This window comes from Stigmatopora argus, chromosome 16 (assembly GCF_051989625.1).
Source record: "Stigmatopora argus isolate UIUO_Sarg chromosome 16, RoL_Sarg_1.0, whole genome shotgun sequence".
In the NCBI taxonomy this organism is placed as follows: Eukaryota; Metazoa; Chordata; class Actinopteri; order Syngnathiformes; family Syngnathidae; genus Stigmatopora; species Stigmatopora argus.
Window position 1 is genome coordinate 13,089,833 of NC_135402.1, and position 24,164 is coordinate 13,113,996.

The window sequence follows — 24,164 nt, forward strand, 5'->3', positions numbered from 1 at the left end:
TCTCTTGAGTTTCCAGTTATTTCTACAACTCTGATTTTTCTCTGATAGAGTGATTGGAACAGATACTTCTTTGTCACAAAAAAAAACATTCATGAAGTTTGGTTCTCTTATGACTTTTTTTATGGGTGAACAGAAAAAAGTGATCAAATCTGCTGGGTCAAAAATATATATACAGCAGCGGTAATATATGATAACATGTCCCTTGGCCATTTTCACTTCAAATAGGCGCTTTTGGTAGCCATCCACAAGCTTCTGGCAAGCTTCTGGTTGAATCTTTGACCACTCCTCTTGACAGAATTGGTGGAGTTCAGTAAGATTTGATGACTTTCTGACATGGACTTGTTTCTTCAGCATTGTCCACAAGTTCTCAATGGGGTTTAAGTCAGGACTTTGGGAAGGCCATTCGAAAACCTTAATTCTAGCCTGATTTAGCCATTCCATTACCACTTTTGATGTGTGATTGGGGTCAATGTCCTGTTGGAACATCCAACTGCGCCCAAGACCCAATCTTCGGGCTGATGACTTTAGGTTATCTTGAAGAATATGCAGAAAACTTCAGTCGAGCCTTAAGGTGCCACTTTTGGAGCAAGGGCTTCCTTCTTGCACGGCAGCCTCTCAGTCCATGGAGATGCAAAACACGCTTGACTGTGGACACTGACACCTGTGTTCCAGCAGCTTCTAATTCTTGGCAGATCTGCTTTTTGGTGATTCTCGGTTGAATCTTCACCCTCCTGACCAATTTTCTCTGCAGCAGGTGATAGCTTGCGTTTTCTTCCTGATCGTGGCAGACAAAACAGTACCATGCACTTTATACTTACAAACAATAGTTTGCACTGTTGCTCTTGGGACCTGCAGCTGCTTTGAAATGGCTCCAAGTGACTTTCCTGACTTGTACAAGTCAAGGATTTGCTTTTTCAGATCCACGCTGACCTCCTTTGACTTTCCCATTGTAGCGTTTGTGGGCGTTTGCATCCAATGAGCCCTATTTAAATGGCCTCAGATAAGTCACCAGCTGTAGTCACTCATAATCACTCACAAGAAGTTAAGAGGCCATGCTACGAAGCTCATTTCACTGACACAACTTTCTAAGTCACCAAAATTGCTAATTCGTGTTGGTGAATGTATATTTTTGACCCAGCAGATTTGATCACTTTTTAATAATAAAGTCATAAAAGAACCAAACTTCATGAATGTTTTTTTGTGACAAAGAAGTATCTGTTCCAATCACTTTATCAGAGAAAAATCAGAGTTGTAGAAATAACTGGAAACTCAAGAGAGCCATGACATTATGTTCTTCACAAGTGTATGTAAACTTTTGACCCCAACTGTATGTACACTTTGTTTAGCAAACGCAAAGGAATGATAATTTCACTAACAATAATTCCAACAGTATCCCATGATACAACTTTGACACTTGCGAATTATAATTCGGTGAGGTTCTTTGTGGGAACAAATAGTTCCCTTGTAAAACTTTGTGGGTGCGGTTTATAGTTATGTGTGCCCTGCAGTTCTAAAATTAGAGTAATCAAACTATCGGAATGTGTTGCATTCTGTTAACATTTTTAAAAAGATCTGCAAAACAACAAAAACACAATTATCACCTCTTCGCCGTCTCCTTCGCCTCCCGCAATGTCAGTGACCTGGACCTACAACACAATGTGTACATTGCATTTAAAATACATCATGGGAGAAATTATAGGATCATTTAGATAAAAGCATATTTGGAAACTATGTTAACATATCGCATGTTTCCACAAATTACAGTCTCTTCCCAAAGATGGCGTTTTCCAAAAGACACATTAATTCAGAAGTACTAGGTGGTTTCATTTGTGACACAAAAACTAGGGGTAGGAATAGAGTTCAACAGAGGGTCAAGTAGAGCTCTAAATAAAACAAAATCAACTGACCTGCAAGCAGATTGCAAAACATTGGTAAATAAAATACATCTCTTAATCTTAGTCAAATATTTCCTTGAAGGAATAATAAATTCTAAAATTTCAAGTGCACCTTTTTGGTCCCGGGTGCCCCGCCAGCTTGAGCAGAAATGATGGGGTAAACACTGAGACTGAAATCTGGAGGGCAAGATAAACTTTCACCCTGGTGGGAAAAAAAAGTTAACAAGAAAAAAAAATCAATGGTAATAATAAATTCAAATATTTGTTGGATGAACTTCCTACATTGGCACGCATTGGAGCAGCAGAAGCAGCAGAAGCATTCACCTTGGAGTCTCCACCAAGGTTAGGAGGCTGGACTTTGGGGAGAGGCTTCACAGCTGAACAAGCAGCCCTACCATAAAAATGTGGGAATGGGATCTCTTTTTTTATCAGAATAGGATAGAATACGCCTTAATTATAGTCTTATGGGGGACAGGGGGTCCAATTATGCAGGAAGAGCCATTGGACAGAAGCAGCACCACAAACACACAAAGGCGAATGCCCGTGTGCACACACATATGAATAAAATCAAATAATTAAAAAAATAAAAAATAGCAGTGTTCATGTATGATAAATAATTGGAGTTCGTGTATTTGTGGTCAAACATTGACATTGACACTCACCTCTTTTTCCCACCACTTTTAAGAGGTCTGCTTTCACCTTGACAGGAAACTGAAAAGACATGAGTAGCCCTGGTAAACACAATGGGATTTTATCAAGATATCTTTCTAATATTGCCCCACCTGGTTCTGCCACTTTCTTGATAAGTTTGGGATATTTCTGGAACTTGACATAGTGATAGCTCTCGTACTCCAGCAACACCATCTCCAAATCGATATTCTCACAAACCTCAAACTTCTTCACACTGCCATTCATTTCCTGGTCCAAGGCCACTGCTGTCGCCGTAAAGCTATGGGATGGATACAAAACCTGACTAGTGAGGATCCTTTATACTAGTGTGTCGTAAAGCTGCTGTGTGAAAGAAGAGAGTATACTGAAATGACGACTGACCCTTGCCTCATCAGATGTTGGTAGATCAGGATCAGAAGGCTCCTCTTCCTCATTTCAATCCGCAGCTCATCCTAATACATGGCCACATCAAAGAGTGGGATGAAACCTGTCACACGACTAAAAACTAAGGAATTTGACTTCCATTTTTGACTAAGATTTTACTTTTCTCTCTAAAAATGTTTTCTTGTGTAATTTGTTATATGTCATTGGATGGGGAATTAGCTGTAAGATATGCTGACTCACTCTTTGCATTGCTTGTTAGTATTGCATCAGTTTGGTGTGAGTTATAAAAACTGTCGAGTCATGTTGAGACATCTGCTCTGCAGATGTGTGGGCATATCAGCCCACACCCTCTTTCTGTTATCTTCTCTGTACAGCATCATGTTTTTCACATATAAATGGACACACAAACTGTTCGTACAGAGAGAATCGCGGCGAATAGGCTGTGCGTTCACAGCTGTTCGAGCTCTCCCCATTCTGCAGTCTGGTAATAAACTTATTTCCTTGAAATTGGTCTTCCTCTTTCTTAACCTGCTCCTGAAGCTGTTTTACAGACCCAACATTAGCGCACCTTGTGCATTATATATATATATATATATATATATATATATATATATATATATGTATATATATATATATATATATATATATATATATATATATATATGTATATATATATATATATATATATATATATATATATATATATATATAATTATTTTTTTTCTTTTTTCTTTCTTTCTTTCATTCATTCATCTTCCATACCACGCATCCTCGAAAGGGTTGCTGGAGCCTTACCCAGCTGACTTTGGGTGAAAGGCAGACTACACCCTAGACTGGTCGCCAGTTGGCCATGGGACACAGAGACAAACGACCATACGCACTCAATATGGACAACCTGTAAAATATATTTATTATTATATTTATAATTATTTAGGGGGTCTACAGCCCCCTAAATAATTTGCTGTTTTTCCTTCTGGGAAATTTCCTTAATGGAGTTAGACTATGAATTAATAATAAATATTCAGATTAACGACTGTTTATCTGTCAACTCCTTGTATATGGTTGAGAGCCCCTTCACTATCGTTACTATACTTCATCTTCCACACCGCGTATCCTCGAAAGGGTTCCAAGGGTTGCTGGAGCCTTACCCAGCTGACTTCGGGCGAAAGGCAGACTACACCCTACATTGGTCGCCAGTCAGCAGTGGGAGACACAGAGACAAACGACCATACACACTCACAATCATACTGACACCAGCGGGAATCGAGGCCACGCCTGCCCGCACCGGAGTCAGGCAAGTGAACCTCTACACTACGAGCCGGTTATTAAATATATTTATTATTATATCTATAATTATTTAGGGGGTCTTCAGCCCCCTAAATAATTTGCGTTTTTTTCCTTCTGGGAAATTTCCTTGATGGAGTTAGACTAAGAGTTAATAATAAATATTCAGATTAACGATCGTTTATCCGTCAACTCCTTGTACATATATGGTTGAGCGCCCCTTCACTATCGTTACTTAGTCAATTCCACTTGACCGTGTAGGATCCGTTTACATCACAGAAAACTTTTTGCACGGCAACGCGCTCGTAACATAACAAACACATTTAAATGAACTTGGATTACGATGCAGACATACTCAAAAATAAATTTAATCTAACCTTGCAGTAAACTTAATTCTAATTTTGTTTTAAATTTTGATAGCTTTCTTCTCCCGGCTTGGCTTTATTTGCCCGGCCTCCACCCTGACTGCGCAGCAACGCGCTCGTAACATAACATAATTTTTTTTAAATGAACTTGGATTCCGATGCAGACACACTCAAAAATAAATTTAATCTAACTTTACACTAAACTTAATTCTAATTTTGTTTTAAATTTTGATACCTTTTTTCTCCCGGCCGGGTTGGCTCTATTGCCCTGCCTCCATCCTGACTTTCACATGGAACTAAAAGGAACCTATCGAGTGTTGTTTGCTTTTGTATTCCCTTCAAAATATTCCCAAAATGATGCACACACACAAATGTCCTCACAATAGGATAACGCACAACCACTTGCCAACGAGAAGTAGTACATACGCCATTCGCACTGACTAACGGGAAAAAAAAACTGAAAAAATGCAACGCTCCGTCCGCCCAGTGCTCGCAGAGACATTACATGAGGGAGTTGCGACCAGACATTACACGAGGGAGTTGCGACCAGAGACATTACACGAGAGAGTTGCGACCAGTTGCGGGGAGAGAGACAGTGCCCATGATGTTCTTATGAGCAGCCTCTCGCGTCCGCTGTCTGCTCGTATATCAAAATTTGTCTCGTACCTCAAGATAAATATTTGCTCAAAATTTTACTCGTATGCCAAATTGCTCGTATGTCGGGGCACTCGTATGTCGAGGTACCACTATATATTTGTTCAAAAGTTTGTAAAAAAAACTTTCAGTGTGTCGTTAATGTTACAAATGTTTTTAAAAAAGCATGAAAATCTACAGTTTGCTTTAAACAGCTGAAAAGGTCTTCAAAATTTTTGTGGAAGTGTTTATATAGTTCTTGTTTTGTCATTCATCTGCTATCGTGCTTATCCTCACAAGGGTTGCAGGGGTTGCTGGAACCTATCCAGCTAACTCCAGGAATGAGGCAGGGGACACCGTGAATTGGTGGCCAGCCAATCCCAGGACACAAGGAGACGGACAGCCATTCACACTCATACCCAAGAGCAATTTAGAGTGTCGAATCAGCCGAGCATGCATGGTTTTGGGATGCGGGAGCCAACCTGGAGATAACCCACGCAAGCCCGAGAACATGTACGCTCCACACAGGAAGCTTTGGATCTGTGATTAAAGCCTCAACCTCAGAACTGTGAGGCTTTTTTATTGCTTGATGTCTACTACAGTAATACCTTGAGATACGAGCTTAATGCGTTCCGGGACCAAGCTCGTACATCAATTTAGTCGTATCACAAATCAATTTTTTCCATAGAGAATAGCTAATTAAAAATTAGTCCGTTCCCACCCTCTGAAAAACACCAAAAACAGGATATTACAATGGGAAAACAGCCTGTTATTTGTTCTAATTCACCACCTACTCACAAAGTAACAAATACCTATCCAGACATTATGATCTTCAAACTAAATTGTGACATTATTCAATACAGACAGACGGTAGCGCGGAGGAGGGAGAGAGAAAAGGACAGGAGACTTGATGGCAATGCGTCGTAACATATCATAAACTTTGAATTTAACTTAAATTAATTTAGATTACTAGTATACACAAACACACCGAAAATAAGTTTTAATCTTGCGTAATGCCAAATTTAAACCTTCTTGTGTGATAACCAAGGGAAAGACGTTAATGTATTCCTCCGTGGCTTTCGAGTCGGAACTTCCTGGCTTCTCCATGCCTCAGAACCGAGTGATCGTTTTTTTAAATTATCGAACCAGCCACGACTCACTTTGAAGGGTTTCGCTGGAGCCTTTTTCAGATGCTTGCTTTGCTTTCAAGTCCATGTAGATTCTGTTGTTTTTTTTTTGCAGATGATCGACTCGGTCACGCTATCTCCAGTAAAAAATGCAACCTGTACATAATAGTTAGCATTCTTTGCTCCTCTCCACAAGTGCGCTGTGAAACACAGCCAACACGAGTCGACGAGTGGTTAGCACATCGGTATCACAGTTCTGTGGTCGAGGGTTCGATCTCAGGTCGGTCCTCATTGTGTGGAGTTTGCATGTTCTCCCCGGGCTTGCGTGGGTTTTCACAGGGTTTCCTCCCACATTCCAAAAACATGCAGAGTAGGCTAGTTGAACACTCTAAATAGCCCCTAGGTATGATTGTGGGCATGAATGGTTATCTTTCTCCTTGTGAGTGCGATTGGCTGGCCCTGATTCAGGCTGTCCCCCGCCTCTGACCCGGAGTCAGCCGGGATAGGCTCCAGCACCCCCCGCGACCCTAATGAGGATAAAGCTGTTCAGAAAATGAGATGAGATGATTCACTTGTAGCTGTAGTTAGCTGGTATAGGCTCTCGGACCCCCCGCGACTCTTGTGTGGAAAATCGGTTCAGAAAATGGATGGGTGAATAATACTAAACAACAGCGTTTAGTGAATTATGGCAAAAAATGAATAATAACAAAATTGCTCCAGGAAGTCTTGTGCGGTGCTTCCAACTGTAATGACACTTTTTGCCAGTGGAGGTCGACAAACAATTATGAATTCAGACCACTAGATCACAGTAACTAGGCAACCAGTCAAACCCAATAAAACACGGTTACTACTAAATTTAACCGTCGTCAACAAGCGAAAATAGTCTAAGATACAACCATTAAACACACGACAGTGGACACAATATATTCTGGCTCACGAAAAGTATATACGATTTAGCTCCGCGATGCCTTGCTAAAAGTGTTAGCATGAAACTAATATTACTACTGTAATAGTAAAAATATAACGGGCATGAGCAATATAAGTATTCACTTACCGCCTCTCGAGCTTGATGTGCAAGCTTTATAGAATTATAAGAATGGTCCATTAAGGGTGAAATAATCAAATTTACGTCTAGCGTTCTTTCGACGATGGTGTTTGATAGAATCGACAGGCCCGTTTGTCCCTCGGGACTTGCCGTAATAACACCTCATTATTTAAGTTAGTTGGTTGCTTAAATCGCTACCCTGAATGTTAACGATCAATTGACTCATAAATGATACTCCCCAACGTGTTAACACTCGTCATCTGTGATCCCAAAATGTAATTTGCGTCTGAAGTCATTTCTCATGTCAGAGGTTAGGTTATTTGGCGATTGTAGAACAAGTTTACAGACTGTTTATCTCCTATTTGACAAAGTGTACCTAGGTCCAAGGCTCTGTGTTAGAGAAAACATTTCACATCATAGTTTGGGACATCGTAAATGTGTAGGACTCGTTCAAACCGAACTCAACTGCAGCCTTTGTAAAAATGTATGAGACGTCCACCAGTCATTGGTACAGAAAGATGAGCATTCACAGCCAGTCACTCCCAGTTTAACTTAATTGGACGACTATTGTTATGAATTATTTCTATAAATATTAACTTAAAGGTTTGTGTACCAAAGTGATAGCCACTAATTTGATGTGTCTGGGCAGAGGCTTCACAACAATGTGTGAAAAACAGCAGATAACTCTGGGTGTTTGTTGTATAAACAATTTAGCTGTGTTGTGGCAGTTGTGAAGCTTTTTACTAATTTGATCATTCCTGGCCTGTCTAGACATCCTGTTCCTTTAGTTCAGGGGTGTCAAACATACGGCCCGCGGGCCGGAACCGGCCCCCAAGGAGGTTCGATCAGGCCCGTAGGATAATTTGAAAGTGGAAAAAATGCATAAAAGACATGGAATTAATATTTTTAATTCGCTGCAATTCGTGGATTATCCGCTAAGGGGCGCACTCTTTCCATCAGAGTAGAAGACAAGCCGCATCACTGAGACAGACTGAAAACAGCAGCAACTCCATAAATTTTCAGTATGTATTGTATGTGTATGTATGTTTCATGTATGAAGTTTACAGATTTACAGGACAGGCGATCACTCTCCTTAGTTTGTAAGGTGCACACAGGGATTACATTTAGATTTTATATGCGTATGTGTAAGTGGTTTAAAAATTCCTTTCTTTAAAAGTCTCATTTAATCTTAAAGTGCATTACTATATTTTCAGGACCAATTAAAGTTTTGTCCCTTTGTACAATCAGTGGGATCAGTTGCAATGCATATTTGTGAATGATAAAAGTAAATTGCACATTTGTCTAAGGAAATATGAGGTGTTTCATGAAATGTTTTGAAAAAGGATAGTTCATTAAATTTCAATATTTTCCTAATGTTCTTGTGCTTCTTTACACCAAAACAAAGGAAAGACATGATATTTGGGATATTTATAGCAGAGCATGGTATAATTTTAATGGTCCGGCCCACTTGACATCTCCCTAGGCCGTATGTGGCCCACGATGCGAAATGAGTTTGACACCCCTGCTTTAGTTGAATGAAAGGTGTTACAGAGCTGCCAACTTCTCCGGAATTTCAGGAGTTTACCCGGAAATGCAGCGCAAACTCCGGGACTCCGGACAACCTCTCTAAACTCCGGAAATCCCCCCAAAATTGTCACTTTTTTTAAGCAACCATTTCAGAAAAGTACCAAATTTCCCATTTAAATGCCTAGAAATTCACACCATCCATACGGCTTCCACCATCTTGATTCAACTGCACTGTAAACCTGAAGAATTCGGTAACAAGAATGCATTGTGATTCATCCGAGTTACAAATTCTGACAAATATTCATCTTGTGCGACTTCAGCGCATATCGATTTTGCGTGAATCACATTCACTCCGGATAAACTCCGGATATGGGACAAGGGTACTCCTGAAATGGGGTCGACAGAGGTTGGCAGCTCTGGTGTTATATCTTGAGAATTTTGTACCTCAACAAATGTTTAGGTTAACGCCCACTTTGGGTGGAGGCAATGAAGGCTTTAAGAAATGGAGTCACACTGAGAATCTCGTCTTTTCTTGAGCCAATAAAGAGAATGGCCATGGAAGCTTCAATAATGTCTTGCCTATATGTATTTTTGTTTTAACACTTGTTTCACCAGATCTTTCAGAACAAAGAAAAGAACATCCCACACTATCGATGTCAACGGCAGGCAATAAATTAGACTGGCCACATTGAGGTGGGAAAAATGCATATGAGAAAAACAGATTTTAATGGATATTATAAAAAGTTTTAATTGAACGTTGCAGTTTTTGCACACTTCACTGCAATTTAAAAATCACAATCAATACATGGATTGATAAGTGGCAGTTAGTCATTACATTGTATAATAAATAAAAAGCAGAGTTGCTCCCATTAAAGTCAACGCTGACAAAGGATAGGGTTGGCAAACCACAAGTGACTTATGTAACAAGAGATTCAATGTTGCAGGCCACAATTTTAATACATCTTTGGATTTTTTTAGTTCTTCTCAATTTGCATCAGTGTTTATCAACATTTAATGAGTTATTCAGAAGTTATCCAAATAAAAAGGTCACTAACATGACAGATACAGATTTTCATTCATTTTCTGAACCGCTTATCCTCACAAGGGTCGCAGGGCATGCTGGAGCCTATCCCAGCTAACTACGGCCACCAGGCAGGGGACACCCTGAATTGGTGGCCAACCAATCGCAGGGTACATTTAGACAAAAAATCATTCATGCTCACACTCATATCTAGGCGCAATTCAGTGTCCAACCAGCCTACGCTGCATGTTTTTGGGATGTGGGAGGAAACCAGAGTACCTGGACAAAACCCATGCAAGCCCAGGGAGAAAATGCAAATTCCACACACTGAGGATCCACCTGGGTTAGAACCCTCGACCCCAGAACTGTGAGGCCGACACGCTAACGACTAAGCCGCAGGGCCGCATAAAGGTATTTGTTAGAAAAACAACTATCATACACACACTATATTGTCGCAAAAAAAATATGACTGAATTGAGGCTACAGCCTATATGCACAAATTAGACTTGATATGCACGAAACGCCATTACTTAAGACAATGTGGCTTATACGGTCATTTATTTCCAAATAGAGAAAAGATAAACAGATAAAACACTTTAAAAAATTTAATTTGACGTCTATGAATGAAATTCAAGAAAAAAAACTATCTTGCATAAAACGTAAAAAACTCATTTGTGCCTGGCCTTGCTCGCTCAGGGCGTCGCCATCTTACCTATAGACAACCTGGTTGTACTGCTCACTTGACTTCCTTTTTGAATTTGTCTATGTGCACGCAACACCCTATAGGCAGGCGATCCTTTCTCATACATTATCTCATCTCATTTTCTGAACTGCTTTATCCTCATTAGTGACACGTGGGTGCTGGAGCCAATCCCAGCTCTCTCCGGGCCAGAGGCGGGGAACACCCTGAATCGGTGGCCAGCCGATCGCAGGGCACAAGGTGGACAACCATGCACACTCACACTCATACCTTGGGGCGATTTAAAAGGGTCCAATCAGCCTACCATGCATGTTTTTGGAACGTGGGAGGAAACCGGAGTACCCAGAGGAAACCCACGCAGGCCCCGCAGAGAACATGCAAACTCCACACAGGTGGACGTGACCTGGATTCGAACACAGGACCCCAGAGCTGTAAGACCGACACGCTAACCACTCGTGCCACCGGGCCGCCCTTTCTCATACAGCATCTCAGAAATACCACGTGCGATGATTTTTCTTAAGATTTTCCCTTCAAAGTAACATTTGTAATCCCTATTATAACCATGAATATGGAGGTAAATATTGTTAATCAGGGGGTGTCTTATACGAGAGAAATTGTAAAATTCAATGAATTTAAGGCAATTTTAGGGGTGTGGCTTATACGCGGCGGCGGCTAATATGCGAGAAAATACAGTAAGTCATAATAATATGTATTATGAATAAAACTGGCTGGTTTTCTAATGTTTTTTTCCCGAGAAAGGTAGCACAAAAAGACTAACGAGCGTAATGTTTTGTTAATAACAGAAAGGGTAATGTATGCTCAGAAGAACATCACGTTCAGCAAGTATTTGGAAGATTTTTAGCTTCGTTTCTTCATCAGTTCTTAGGACAATTTGTTTTGTTAGCACCAGAAGGCTTCATTGTCTGCTTGGGTAACTTTTAAAGGAATGCTCTTGGAGTGCATGATTGCAAGAAGCCACTTAGTGTTAGATTAATATATATGGCTGTGGGTACAGAAGTATTAGTGTTGATCGGGCTCAGATTTTACTGGGTTCTCAACTCAAACATATTCTTTCAATTGCACATTAAAAATCATCAGGCAACAAATGACTCCATGTCAGACAGCAAAGAAAACACCACAGTAGGAGCTTGTGATGTTAACTTCCCAGTGCAGGTGGTGGTGGTGGGAAAACACTATGCCTTCAAAAAACTCCGGCTTCAGCTAGCATTGTTCCCATTTCCATCAGCATCGCCTTGCCGTAGATTTTGAAAGTGTGAAATAAGGTGACAAAGTCTTGGGTGCAAAACAGAGTGTCAACCAGAACCGTACTGAGTGTGGATGGTATGAATCCTCGCCCGTACTCTACCATCCATGTCCCGGCGGTCCACTGGACACCTGCAGCCTCACCCATTTCATGCATGACAGTGTCACCTGTGGTTTAACGGATAGAAAAAATCAACTGTTATTGTAAAACAAATGAACATTATCATACTATTCTGTAATTAGACTGGCAAACAATTTTTCTATACCGTTGTGATTTTTTTTCTTCAGTGATACTAAATAATTTTTGGCTGTTGATTTGAAATATTCACTCGTTTATCACTATGCTTCAGATTTCATCAGCATTGCTGATATTCTTATATTAGCAATTTAATACAGATTCTTTATACATTTTCACCCAGTAGCAGTTTAACTTCTGTTTTGCATAGTTATATATTTTTCTGAATGAATGGTGTCAACATTAGTTTGCCATATTGGTTTCACATATTAGAGCACTGTGGCAGCGGTGCAGCCCTTGGCTTTGTCCCTTGGGTCTGTAATGAAAAAAAGGAAGGAAGTCTGAGCTTCCCTGCTCAAAATGATGCCCCCTCAGATAAGTGAATGGAAGACAATGGATGGATAACTTTCTCCACACTTTGATTTTGATAAAGGGTGCTCCATTTGCAACAATTACATCATTGCAGACCTTTGGAATTTTAGCTGTTAGTTTGTAATCTGTATACTGTGATCCTTCACCACTTTGCGGCTTCAACATATGCAGCATTGTGTTTTTTATATTAAGTATAAAAAAGTTCATAAAAGTCAAAATTCATGCTGACTCAGTGCTCCATTTCTTCGGGACTGAATTGGGTGGCACTCAGCACTGAAGAAGCGATATTTCACCGTAGAAAAAGAATGACGGCAAAAAATATAAAAGACTGAGAAGGACAACGTCTTGCCATTTCCTGTTTTTTCGGATAACATTTCGAATTGCGACATTACCTGCGGAGAAACACTACGCTGAGCCTATTCCAGCTTTGTTTGGATTTCGAATCATCCTTGAAAATGCCTCCTAAGCGCTAATGAGGGCATTTTACCAAGAAAGAAGAAGCGAACATTCAGAAGATGGCCACAATATCCTTTTCCAAGGACACGGAGTGGTAACCACTATGAATAAAAAAAATGAAACAGCATTATGAGGGAATTACGCCGTAGATACGTGACAAGACATCTGTAGGAGATTTTAAAGAACGGCTCAAGGAGATTTATGACAACTTGGTCAGAGGCATTGGATTTGGCAATCATCTTGACCAGGTGTGGCCAACTCCAGTCCCCGAGAGCTGCTATCTGGTCTGTTTTCCATATCTCCCTCCACCAACACGCCTGAATCAAATAATCGGGATCGGTATCAAGCTTCTGGACAGCTTGCTGATGAATTGATCATTTGATTCAGGTGTGGTGAAGGAGGGAGATATGGAAAACAGACCGGATAGCAGCTCTCGAGTACCGGAGTTGGTCACCGCTGGTCTAGACAGTGTCATGTCCTTGTTCAACAGCATATTTGTTCAAGAAAAGTAACAGTGGTCGCCATGTTCCTTGTGTGCAGAAGCTTATTGGATTCACCTTTAAAAAATAAAAAATAAAAAGCCATAGCCGTTTTTCAAATTAATTAATTTTCTGTGGTTGTTTTTTTCTTTTCTTTTTCTTTTTTCAAATTAATTTATTTTGTGGAGTTGTTAATTTAATTTTTTTTCTTTGTTTTTCAAATTGCCGTATTTACTCGCATATAAGCCACCCGCGCATATAAGATGCACCCTGAAAGTTTCCTTGAAACTTTGAATCTTACAATTTGCACCTCCATTTTCATGGTTTTAATAGGGAGTACAAATGTGATACTCTGAAGGGAAAATTTTAAGAAAAATCATAAGTGGTATTTCTGAGATACTGTGAATCAAAAGCACATTATTAGGGTCAATATCACAAGGAAGTTGTTGGGGTTATTCTGGCATGTTATTAGATGTGTATTAATCATTAATATGTGTAGGAGCTATAATTTTAATTTGGGACCGAGCAAACTCGAGGCAGCTGGCCTCGAGGACATTTAATTGTTTTCAGGACACCATGTTCCAGGAGGACTGTTGATCTGAGTTAGCAATGAAGATCTATCTACAAAGGACTCTTAAATTGCTTTGACTTGGATTCCAGCAGATGGCGATAATCGAATCAACTTTCGAAAATCCTCGCATATTGTTTACAAATACTGTTGCTCTGTTTACCTTATACGCAAATTCTTACGCAGTTGTTTTTGGTTTCCGATCCGCTCAGGTCACCTTGTATGCTTACTTATCTAAATTCTTACGCAGTTGTTTTGGTTTCCGACCTGATATGCAATTGTTGTGGCAGTTGTTTTTTTACCTTAATGGTGTTATTCGGTTAGCTTATGCAATTGTTTGAATCTGATTACCTTAAGTGTTTTGATTATGCGCCGACTAAATGGACAGAGGATGCCGTTTCTTCAGAATATCCCGGTGGCGAGGACGAAGCCAGGGGACTGATTCTCCTTGCAAGTTTCGTAGCTAGAATATGTCAACAATGTCTCTCTGTTTTTATTAAAGTATACCTAGTAATAAACTTATCAGAAGTTAATATGCCTGTCTTTGTAAATGCAAAATATCAAATTATTCAATTTGAAAAAAGAAATAGACGCTCCCCTACTTACGAACGAGTTAGGTTCCGAGCGATTGTTCATAAGTTGAATTTGTTCGTAAGTTGATTCAGTGCTATATTTAGTATTATAATTTATGTTTAAGGCCTATATAAGTATATTGAAGGTTTATATAAGTGTATTTGTATGTTTAAGGCTTGTATAAGTAAGCTGCATTGGTTTGTACTGAAAAAAACATTTAACGAACGATCGTCGAACGATTCAAGTTGTATGCCCGTGCAACGCTCACCATTTTCTCACCCGCATCAAGCTTCTTTATTATTGCCACTTTCGTTTCAAATGAAATGGCTTGCCTCTTCCTTGCACTACCACCCTCACTAGAAGCCTTTCGCTTTTCACCAACCATATTGAATAATGGATGCACGAGATATTTAATGATAAAAATGATCTTTGCGCACTGGAGATGCGTTCACGCACTTACGCACTGCAACGAACTGGGCAGAGGAAGGTGGATGCTAGGTGAGCTCTCACAGCGCCAGGCGTCGGTATTAGCGGCGGGAAGAAGCACTACAACAAGTAGCCGAAAGAAGCCAGGCTCACAGAACAAAGAAAATTGTAAAAACATTAAAGTAAAAAGTATAAATTACAAAGTAAAGCAAAGGGGAATGTATTAAGAAATATTAAAATGTAATTTAAAAAAAGATAGAAGGGCTGTAAAACACGAAAAACATGAGAATATACAGAGCTACTGTCACTGGCTTCCACGTGACGACACCCTCTTGGGGGGAAAAAAAACCCTATGCGCAGACATGTTCATATGTACCGTTGTTCATTACTCGCATGTTCGTAAGTAGGGGAGTGTCTGTATCTATCTTGATGAGAACCTGATGCTTTCCAATTACAGAAATTCAAATTTTCTTACCAGAAGCTTATGTTGTGGCAGCCATACTTCTAATGTCAAAATATCTCAATTTTTTCGATGGTTCATATTACTCCAATAGTTGTCACTTTCGAACAAGAAATAAAACGAAATAAAATCAAGGTGAAATTTTGTTTTATTTCAAAATAAAGGCTACTCGCGTGTGGCGATAAAAAAATGTAGCAGGCAGGGCCCCGACATTGCTAAGATGGCCGTGCCCCGAGCAAGCAGTGACGGGAACGTTTTACGTTTTATGCAAGATACGTTTTTTTTCATGAATTTCATTCATAGACGTCAAAATACATTTTGTTTAGCGTTTTATCTGTTCATCTGTTCTCTGTATTTTGAAATAAATGACCGTATCGGCATTCTCTTGCGTCATGATGTCACGGCGCAAGCGTGGGCGCCATTTTGAAGTGATGTCATCATGTCCCGTCATCGTGTCACGGCGCCGTCAAATTGCGTTTTTTTGCAAGTCGTGTTTTTATGCGCATGTAAGCCGTACCCTCGATTCAGTCATTTTTTTGTCCGACAAAAACGGCCTATATGCTAGTAAATACGGTAATTTATTTGGAATATTTTTCCATCGGAAAACTCGCTTACAACTTTAGCTTCACATGTTTTGCAGAGGAGACCTTTCTCACCCAATTTCACCCCTTGTTCTTCTATTTGCACATACAGTCATACCTCTACTTACAAATGCCTCTAGGTAGGAAATTCAGGTTACAAAACCTTTTGAGGTGCAAATGAGTGCCTCAAGATACGAAAAAAGATCCAAGTTACGAAAACGTCAATACAATTCCTATATCTGTTATTTTATTTTGAAATTTTCACGGATGCACAGCTTCTTGCTTGACAATACCCCTACGCTCTCCTGGGCTCTTATTGGCTGTCTCACAACAAGCCTCCATGTTTCTTTGACCGCCGTTGTGTGCTCAAACTTATGCTTGGAAAAAGCTGTGGCCGAGTGCCATTGACGGACTTGCGGTCGACAACAACTCTTTATGTTTCAAGATTTCCGTATGTTTTTTTTCACCGCCGTTCGTTGTGGGCTTGAGGTTTTGCATGGAAGAAGCAGTGGCCGCCAAGTGCCCTTGACGAACTCACAGTCGAGCCTCAACCTGGACCGCAGATTGCGGTGGCCGAAATTGTGTCGAGGGGACAGGCGATGGGGGTGGTGGTCAGTAAAGCGGACATTGAGGAGTTGGTCGAGGGGCACCAAAACAAACTCTTAACGGAGGAGTTAATACACGAGGATTTCAACGAGAAGGCAGCCGAGGAGGAAGCAGCCACCATTCCAACATCAGAAAAAACGGGGGAGAAATTTTACGAACTTTCCGACTTGTGGAAAAAACATCCTGAAAAAGTGTTCACAAGTCGCGTGATCACCCAATAGATTTGATGACGTTTGTTTCGTGCATTTTACAAACATCATTAAATGTCGTCAAAGACAATTGTCTTCAGATTGATTTTTCTCAAAATGTCCGTCCACAAGCACCGCCCAAGGGGAACTTAAATCCAAACAGGTAAGAAGCAGTGGTGATAATTAAAATGGGTGAAAACTTCAATGCCAAAGAAATCATAAAATGTTGATGAAAAAGATTAAAAGTTCAATGTAATATCATTTTGAATTCTTATTTTTTTATTAATTAGTTGGAACATGCATCTAATAAACATAAAATTAAGAATTCTCTCTGCCTCTATTGCCTAACGTAGCATTCTGACACTTTTGCACATGCGCTTCAACATGAATAGATTTTGCATATTTATTCATTTTAATGGCTTATTAAATAATTTTATAATCATTTCCCCTCTCTTTTGTGTGTCCTCATACCTTGCTTCCAAAATTGGCACACATAGATCAATTTTTCAAGGGTTCAGTCGGTAGTTTTGTGAGGACCGTGGAAAGAATTAGAGAATTTACATATAAAGTACTGCTCTGCTTACAAATTTTTGAATTTACGGAAAAAGTTATGGAATCTATTAATTTCGTAAGTCGAGGTACGGCTGTACTCCGACAGCCATTCCATCTTAAAAGAGCTGCATTGCTTTTTTACTTTGGCTTATTGAGTGGTTTTGCCACGATAAAGGGTTGGCAGTAGCTTCAACGAACTGTTAGCTATATGCTAACCCGCAAAACACAGGCACGTAACTAACGCAGCCAATCAATGTTGTTAACATTTACTCATGTGGAAGTAATAGTAACTCCGTGGAAGTAAACATACGTGACGTGAACTGCATCATATCATTGGCTGGACACAGTGTTCGCCATAGTTTTATCAAAAATTACCGTTTGTTGTCGTTTACTCATGACACAGTGCCACTGTCTGCATTGCGTTGCAAAATGGCACAGAAAAAAAAATAATGTGTATTTTTTACAATTCAGGTTGGATTTTATTTTGTGCGCTGCATATGTTTGCTGTGCTGGGAGAACACGAGAGCCGCGCGCAATTGCGTACACGCGCAGCTTAGGGGGAACATTGCTTCCAGCTATCTCGAAAACTGCTACTTGCTCGTTTTTGAATTACCGTATTCTCTCGCATATTATCCACCTCCGCATTTAAGATGCATCCTTAAAATTGTTGAATTTTACAATTTCTCTCGTATAAGACGCCCCCTAATTCACAATTTCCCCTCCATAATCATGGTTTTAATAGGGAGTATAAATGTGTTACTTTGAAGGGAAAATCTAAAGAAAAATCATCGCACATGGTATTTCTGAGAGACTGCGAATCGAATGCACTGGATTGCACTTTCTGAAAGGGTGTTGCCTGCATGCAGACAAGTTAAAAAAGGAAGTCACGTGAGCAGTACCACCAGGAAGTGTGTCCGTAGCGGTCTAGTTTGTCATCCCTCGGTAAGATGGTGGTGCCCTGAGCGAGCAATGGCAGGTACAAGTTAGTTTTTTCACGTTTGCAAGATACAAGATACAATTTATTTTTTTCTTGAATTTCATTCATAGACATCAAAATAAATTTTGTTTAGCGTTTCATCTGTTTATCTTAAAAATAAATTAATTTTAAAAACGAAGAAAAACAAATTCAACAAACAATTCTAGAAAATAAACTAATTTGAAAAATTAAGAAGGAAAAAAATTCCAACCCACAAAAACAAATTAATTTGAAAAATAAAGAAGGAAAAAAATTCCAACCCACAAAAACAAATTAATTTGAAAAATTAAGAAGGAAAAAAATTCCAGCCCACAAAAACAAATTAATTTGAAAAAAAGTTTTCAAAAAATAATTAATCCAGAAAACAAACCCAAAAATAAATTAATTTGAAAAATGGCCAAGGCTTTTTTCATTCTTAAGGTGAATGCAATAAACTTCCGTACTCGGGCGCCGAAAACCGCAGAAAGAAGCTCTTACTGTTGCCCCGACGGCCCCCCTGAAGATTTTATCAATGATCCAATGCCTCTTGAATCTGACGAAGCAATCTTAGACTAAAGCTCCGATTTTTTTAATTTATTTATTTTTATTTATTTCTTTTTTAAATCAAGCGGAGAGGAACAATTTTCACTGTGAATACAGTACCTAAAGTATTTATTTATAGATTATATTTTTATATTAATACATTAGTCTTTTCATATGCCTATAATTGTAATATTTTAATAAATACAGTTCTTGATAATTGTACTTGTGTACTTGTATTTTTGTACAGGCGCGAAAACATAGTATGGTATGTAGTTAGAATAGGGGTGATCCTACTTCGCGGTTTTTCAATTATCGTGGCCTGGTCTACATTATCCGCGATATTTGAGGGATTAATGTAAATGTTTTTTGTCAACTTGTTATTACAGTATTCGCTGCTCTTTTCAATTGTATTTAGAATTGTTCCTTGAATGCCAAGAAACATGCCTTTAAATAAAAAGTATCAACATTAGTTTAGGAAGTAAATTTTATTCACCCATGTTTACTTATTTAGGGTTGAGGTCAAAGACGCAACGTGAATCATAATTGTATTGTGTCACTCCTTAAAAAACACTATTCAGGGCTCTCTCTAGTAATTAAACTAATCCAATCTTTACTAATAGAATGGTTTTGTAATACTATTAGCAGTAAGACACATGATTAAAATATATTTTGTAAAAATGTTTATGCATACCAGGATAGAAAAGTTCAGTCTTTGTAGTTCCCTCCTTCCACCTTCTGAAGGTACCAGAGACAAGGGTGTCAGAAATATCAGCCCAGAATCGACCTGGACACACAGAGAATTAGAAGGAGTTCAAACTGGTGTTTTACAAGCCATTGAATCTAGAATTCAACAAAAGATCCTCAAGGGTCAAAAGTGCCCATTTTTAGCCTTGTCCATTGAAATTTCATTAACCAATTACAGTAATACCTCGACATACGAGTGCCCTGACATTCGAGCAATTTGAGATACAAGTAAAATTTTGAGCAAATATTTATCTTGAGATACGAGACACATTTTGATATACGAGCATACAACCGACGCAAGAGGCTGCTCATAAGAACATCGTGGGCACTGTCTTTCTGGTCGAAACTCCCTTGTGTAATGTCTACACGAGCACTGGACGTTGCATTTTTTCAGTGTTTTTTTCCCCCGTTAGTCAGTGCGAATGGCGGAGCGATCGCTAATACGAAGAGGAGTATATACTACTTCTCGTTGGCAAGTGGTCGTGCGTTATCCTATTGTGAGGACATTTGTGTGCATCATTTTCGGAATATTTTGAAGGGAAGACAAAAGCAAACAACCCTCGATAGGTTGCATCTGAAAGTCAGGGTGGAGGCGGGGCAAATGGAGCCAACCCCAGAGAAGAAAGGTTAAAAAAAATAAAACAAAATTAGTATTAAATTTAGTGCAAGGTTAGATTAAACTTATTTTCGAGTGTCTGCATCGTAATCCAAGTTCATTTAAATTTGTTCATGTTATGTTACGAGCGCGTTGCCGTGCAAAAAGTCCCCCCCCCCCTCTCTGTCTATCTCTCTCTTTCCTCTCCACGAAATCCGTCTAATTTTAGTACTATTAAACACATGTTAGTACTATTTAACCACTAGTTATGTTACTTTGTTAATAGATGGCGAATTGGAAATAAAAATGTTCCTATTTTGGGTGTTTTTTCAGAGGGTTGAAACGAATTAATTTGTTTTTAGGTCATTTCTATGGGAAACGTTCGTTTGAGTTACGAGAAAATCAACATACGAGCTCAGTCCCAGAACGCATTAAGATTGTATCGGGAGGTACCACTGTAGTTCTAGAGAACGTGATGTAAAACAGATCTTACTCTGTCCTCACCTGAGTGTCCTGATGTGTCTATTCCAGTGCCAAACAGTATGACATATTCTGTGAGGGAGGCGTGAAGAACACACATGGAACCCATAAAGCCTCCAGCATTCAGAAAAACCCATTGCAGGTCTTCATCTGGCAGGATGTGGCCGGGATACCTAATGCAAGGTGGTTTGCATTTGAGAAGAAAGATTTCAATCATGCTACACACCACAAGCGCTTCCTTTCTACTATTTCACTTCGCAATTATGCATGTGTTTATCTGCAAATAGGAACTTCACGCTCTTTTGCAGTCTCCCACTCTCTTTCTCTATCGCACTCTCTCCTATGAAGACAATAAAATTGAGAACGTTTGGTTTAATATTAACATGTGCCGAACTTGTTTACATTATAACTATTAATAAATTATACCTCTGGTGTCGTAACATAATGCAATATTGCGAAAACGCTCTCAGGATGATACCACCGTTGCCCAGGAACGAAAAATAAAAGCTAACCTCAATCATTTTTCGTTTTTTAGACATCTTGTATTGGGGCTTGCCCGTTTGTGCGAACGTAACCAAAACCCTTGACATAAACATACCGTAATAAGTCGTGAAGCGGTTTATGTTAAACAATAACTTGAAATATTATAGCAGCTATTGATCGTGTTACCTCTTCCTAAGCTCAACCACCAGTTTCGAATAGGCCTGCTCGTGGTCCTGGCCTAAGGGTACAAACGAACAATGAGCACGGAAGACAAGGCACGCATGTTGGACATAGTTTTAAGAGAAATGTGTACTTTAGTATGCTTTCCGTTCGCAAAGTTAAAACTCACCTGCGTACTGCTTGGTCAGTTTAGCGATATCGTCGTGGTTGAAAATATAATTCTTGGTAGCCATCCAGTGCCTAAGCAATAGCACGCCGAGGACGGCGATACCCACGAAAACCGCAAGTCGAAAACACGGAGGGAATAAAGCCATCGTTGGACCAAAAAGACGCGCAGTTACAGCAACAGGTTGAGCTCCCACAAGCTATGCAGGGAGACACTAATCGGGGGTTTACTCATCGTCGCCTACTTCCTGGTTCAACAGAGGTGGGACTTGAACATTGAACCCAATCAAACGACGACTGTGCGGACTGTTCTAATTCACTTCGTTTTTTAGGTTTACCATATTTTCTATAATCCCGTAATTTATGCCTATATTTCACTTTTATTTCACTGCTCTGGATATTTTAAATTTAGGTTTAAATAAATTTCGTCTAATTAATCTCATTTAGTTATTTTTCATGAGATTAAGACTGGTGTATTGATAGTGACCAAAATAGTATGTTCCAAGTTTACAGGAAGTATCCCACGAAGCTTTTTGTGCAAGAGTCACTTCCAATACAGCACATTCTTCTAAATTTAAACAACGTTGTTGGCATGACTACCAACGAAGTTGATTTTAGTCCAAAAGGTATGCCTTGTAGCTTCTTGAGTAACCTTGTAATGTGTGTGCTGTTGTATTTGTATTAAATTATAATGAACGAGCCTTGTGGTTGTTAGCGTTGTATCCACAACGCCGTGTGCTCGTTTTCTGTTCTGAGGGATTTGACGTTAAACGGAGACCATAAAGAACACTGAGAGTCTCAGGGTGCGCTCAGGCACATCAGCAGAGGCTTTATTGAAAGAAGCACACTTGATTCGACACCTGACTCCAGTACAGTAATACGTTGAGATACGATCTTAATGCATTCTGGGAGCGAGCTCGTATGTCGATTTTGTTGTATCTCAAATCAACGTTTCCCACAGAAATTAACCAAATACAAATTAATTCGCCCCCCCCCCCAAAAAAAAGAAAAACAGGATATTACATATTGGATATTATTATATTGGGAAAATATTTTTATTGGTTGTAATTCACCATCTACTAACAGTAACAAATAGCTAGTGGTTATGATGTTTAATACTAAAATGAGACATTATTCAGTACAATGTGGAGTTTGCGGATGGGGAGAGAGAGAGAGAGGGAGAGAGAGAGAGAGAGAGAGAGAGAGAGAGAGAGAGAGAGAGTTGACGGATGCGCTCATAACATAACATAAACATTAAATTTAACTTAAAAGAACTCAGATTCCTATACACAAACACTTAAAAAAGTTTTAATTTTACGTTACACTAAATTTAAACCGTCTTGTGCAATAACTGAGGCTAATGTATTCCACCGTGGCTTTTAAGGCGAACTTCCTGCTTCTCCATACGTATTGGCGAGGGTACTCGGACGATTCGCCGAAAGACGTTTGGCCGACGGATGTTTGGCCGAGGGACAGTTCGCCGAACGGACGTTTCGCCAAAACGGGATTCGCACGCTTGCCCCGCCCCCAGATCGTGTGTGTACATGTTTTTCAACCTCGGCCCGTGGGCCACATACGGCCTGTTACAGATAACATTCATTTAGGAATAACAAGGGCATGTACTGCCCCCCGCTGGACATATTTCTAAATACAAGTACGTACTACAACGTGCTGCCATTTTTTTATATTTTTTATTTTATCTTTGCGTTTAAAGTAGTAGCCATTTGGAGATTACGCAGAACAGTACGTTACAGAAGAAATAGAGAAAATGAGTAGTAACAGTAAGTACTACTGTAATGAAATTGTAAATCCAGAAATCCTACTCCATAAAATTTACACCAGCATAGAAAACGTTGAGATTAATCTTTGAATTAAGGTTCTCAGCAAATCATTTTGAATATATATTTCCTAAAATAATGGGAAATTATTTAAAATTAAACTAGAAGTAAAAGTGTGTTCCATGGCATTTTCAGGTGTTGTTCTCCAAGCCGTCTGTCCAAGGCACTTAGAATTTAACATAAGTCTTCTAGTGTTGTTTTTTCCTCAGTGTCAGACATCAATCCCCAGCTTTGATAAATCACATTGTGTGTCCAAATGGCTACTACTTTAAACGCAAGGATAAAATAAAAAATATAAAAAATTGGCAGCACATTGTAGTACGTACTTGTATTTAGAAATATGTCCAGCAGGGGCCAGTACATGCCCTTGTTATTCCTAAATGAATGTTATCTGTAACGGGCCGTATATGGCCCGCGGGCCGAGGTTGAAAAACATGTACACACACGATCCGGGGGCGGGGCGAGCGCGCAAATCCCTGTTTCGGCGAAACGTCCGTTCGGCGAACTGTCCGTCGGCCAGACGTCCGTCGGCCAGACGTCCGTCGGCCAGACGTCCGTCGGCCAGACGTCCGTCGGCCAGACGTCCGTCGGCCAGACGTCCGTCGGCCAGACGTCCGTCGGCCAGACGTCCGTCGGCCAGACGTCCGTCGGCCAGACGTCCGTCGGCCAGACGTCCGTCGGTCAGACGTCCGTCGGCCAGACGTCCGTCGGCGAAACGTCTTTCGGCGAATCGTCCGGTCACGATTGGCGAGCCAGCTCAGTCATGCATACA

At 39.9% G+C, this 24,164-nt stretch overlaps 3 protein-coding genes across 18 annotated transcripts in view; 1 reads left to right on the top strand and 2 right to left on the bottom strand.

The window, feature by feature from the left end:
- Positions 1–20,773, bottom strand: part of katnal2 (katanin p60 subunit A-like 2) — a 39,230-nt gene extending 18,457 nt beyond the window's left edge. For 3 of the 15 annotated variants that reach the window (XM_077623269.1, XM_077623274.1, XM_077623272.1), the window contains exons 1-7: positions 7,412–7,767; positions 2,946–3,016; positions 2,678–2,844; positions 2,558–2,606; positions 2,178–2,286; positions 2,008–2,097; positions 1,602–1,646 (exon numbers count right to left, since the gene is read on the bottom strand). In XM_077623269.1, the coding sequence (XP_077479395.1) occupies positions 1,602–1,646; positions 2,008–2,097; positions 2,178–2,286; positions 2,558–2,606; positions 2,678–2,844; positions 2,946–3,016; positions 7,412–7,462 (582 nt within the window). In that variant the 5' untranslated portion in view covers positions 7,463–7,767. Of the gene's footprint in view, positions 1–1,601; positions 1,647–2,007; positions 2,098–2,177; positions 2,287–2,557; positions 2,607–2,677; positions 2,845–2,945; positions 3,052–6,390; positions 6,724–7,411; positions 7,779–19,598; positions 19,692–20,750 lie in introns of those variants that run through there. The other 12 variants (XM_077623268.1, XM_077623265.1, XM_077623273.1 and 9 more) reach the window with 12 other exon arrangements.
- On the bottom strand, positions 9,633–21,825 carry sigmar1 (sigma non-opioid intracellular receptor 1). The gene is made up of 5 exons (XM_077623285.1): positions 21,559–21,825; positions 21,396–21,447; positions 20,751–20,899; positions 19,599–19,691; positions 9,633–12,081 (listed from the first exon to the last, which is right to left on the bottom strand). Exons 1-5 carry the CDS (start codon positions 21,701–21,703, stop codon positions 11,852–11,854), a joined length of 669 nt encoding a protein of 222 aa, XP_077479411.1. The 5' UTR covers positions 21,704–21,825; the 3' UTR covers positions 9,633–11,851.
- A 215-nt stretch (positions 21,826–22,040) lies between these two features.
- galt (galactose-1-phosphate uridylyltransferase) overlaps positions 22,041–24,164 on the top strand; it is a 51,203-nt gene continuing 49,079 nt past the window's right edge. For both annotated transcript variants that reach the window (XM_077623275.1, XM_077623276.1), the window contains exon 1: positions 22,041–22,180. In XM_077623275.1, coding sequence (XP_077479401.1) covers positions 22,051–22,180 — 130 coding nt within the window. In that variant the 5' untranslated portion in view covers positions 22,041–22,050. The remainder of the gene's footprint in view (positions 22,181–24,164) is intronic.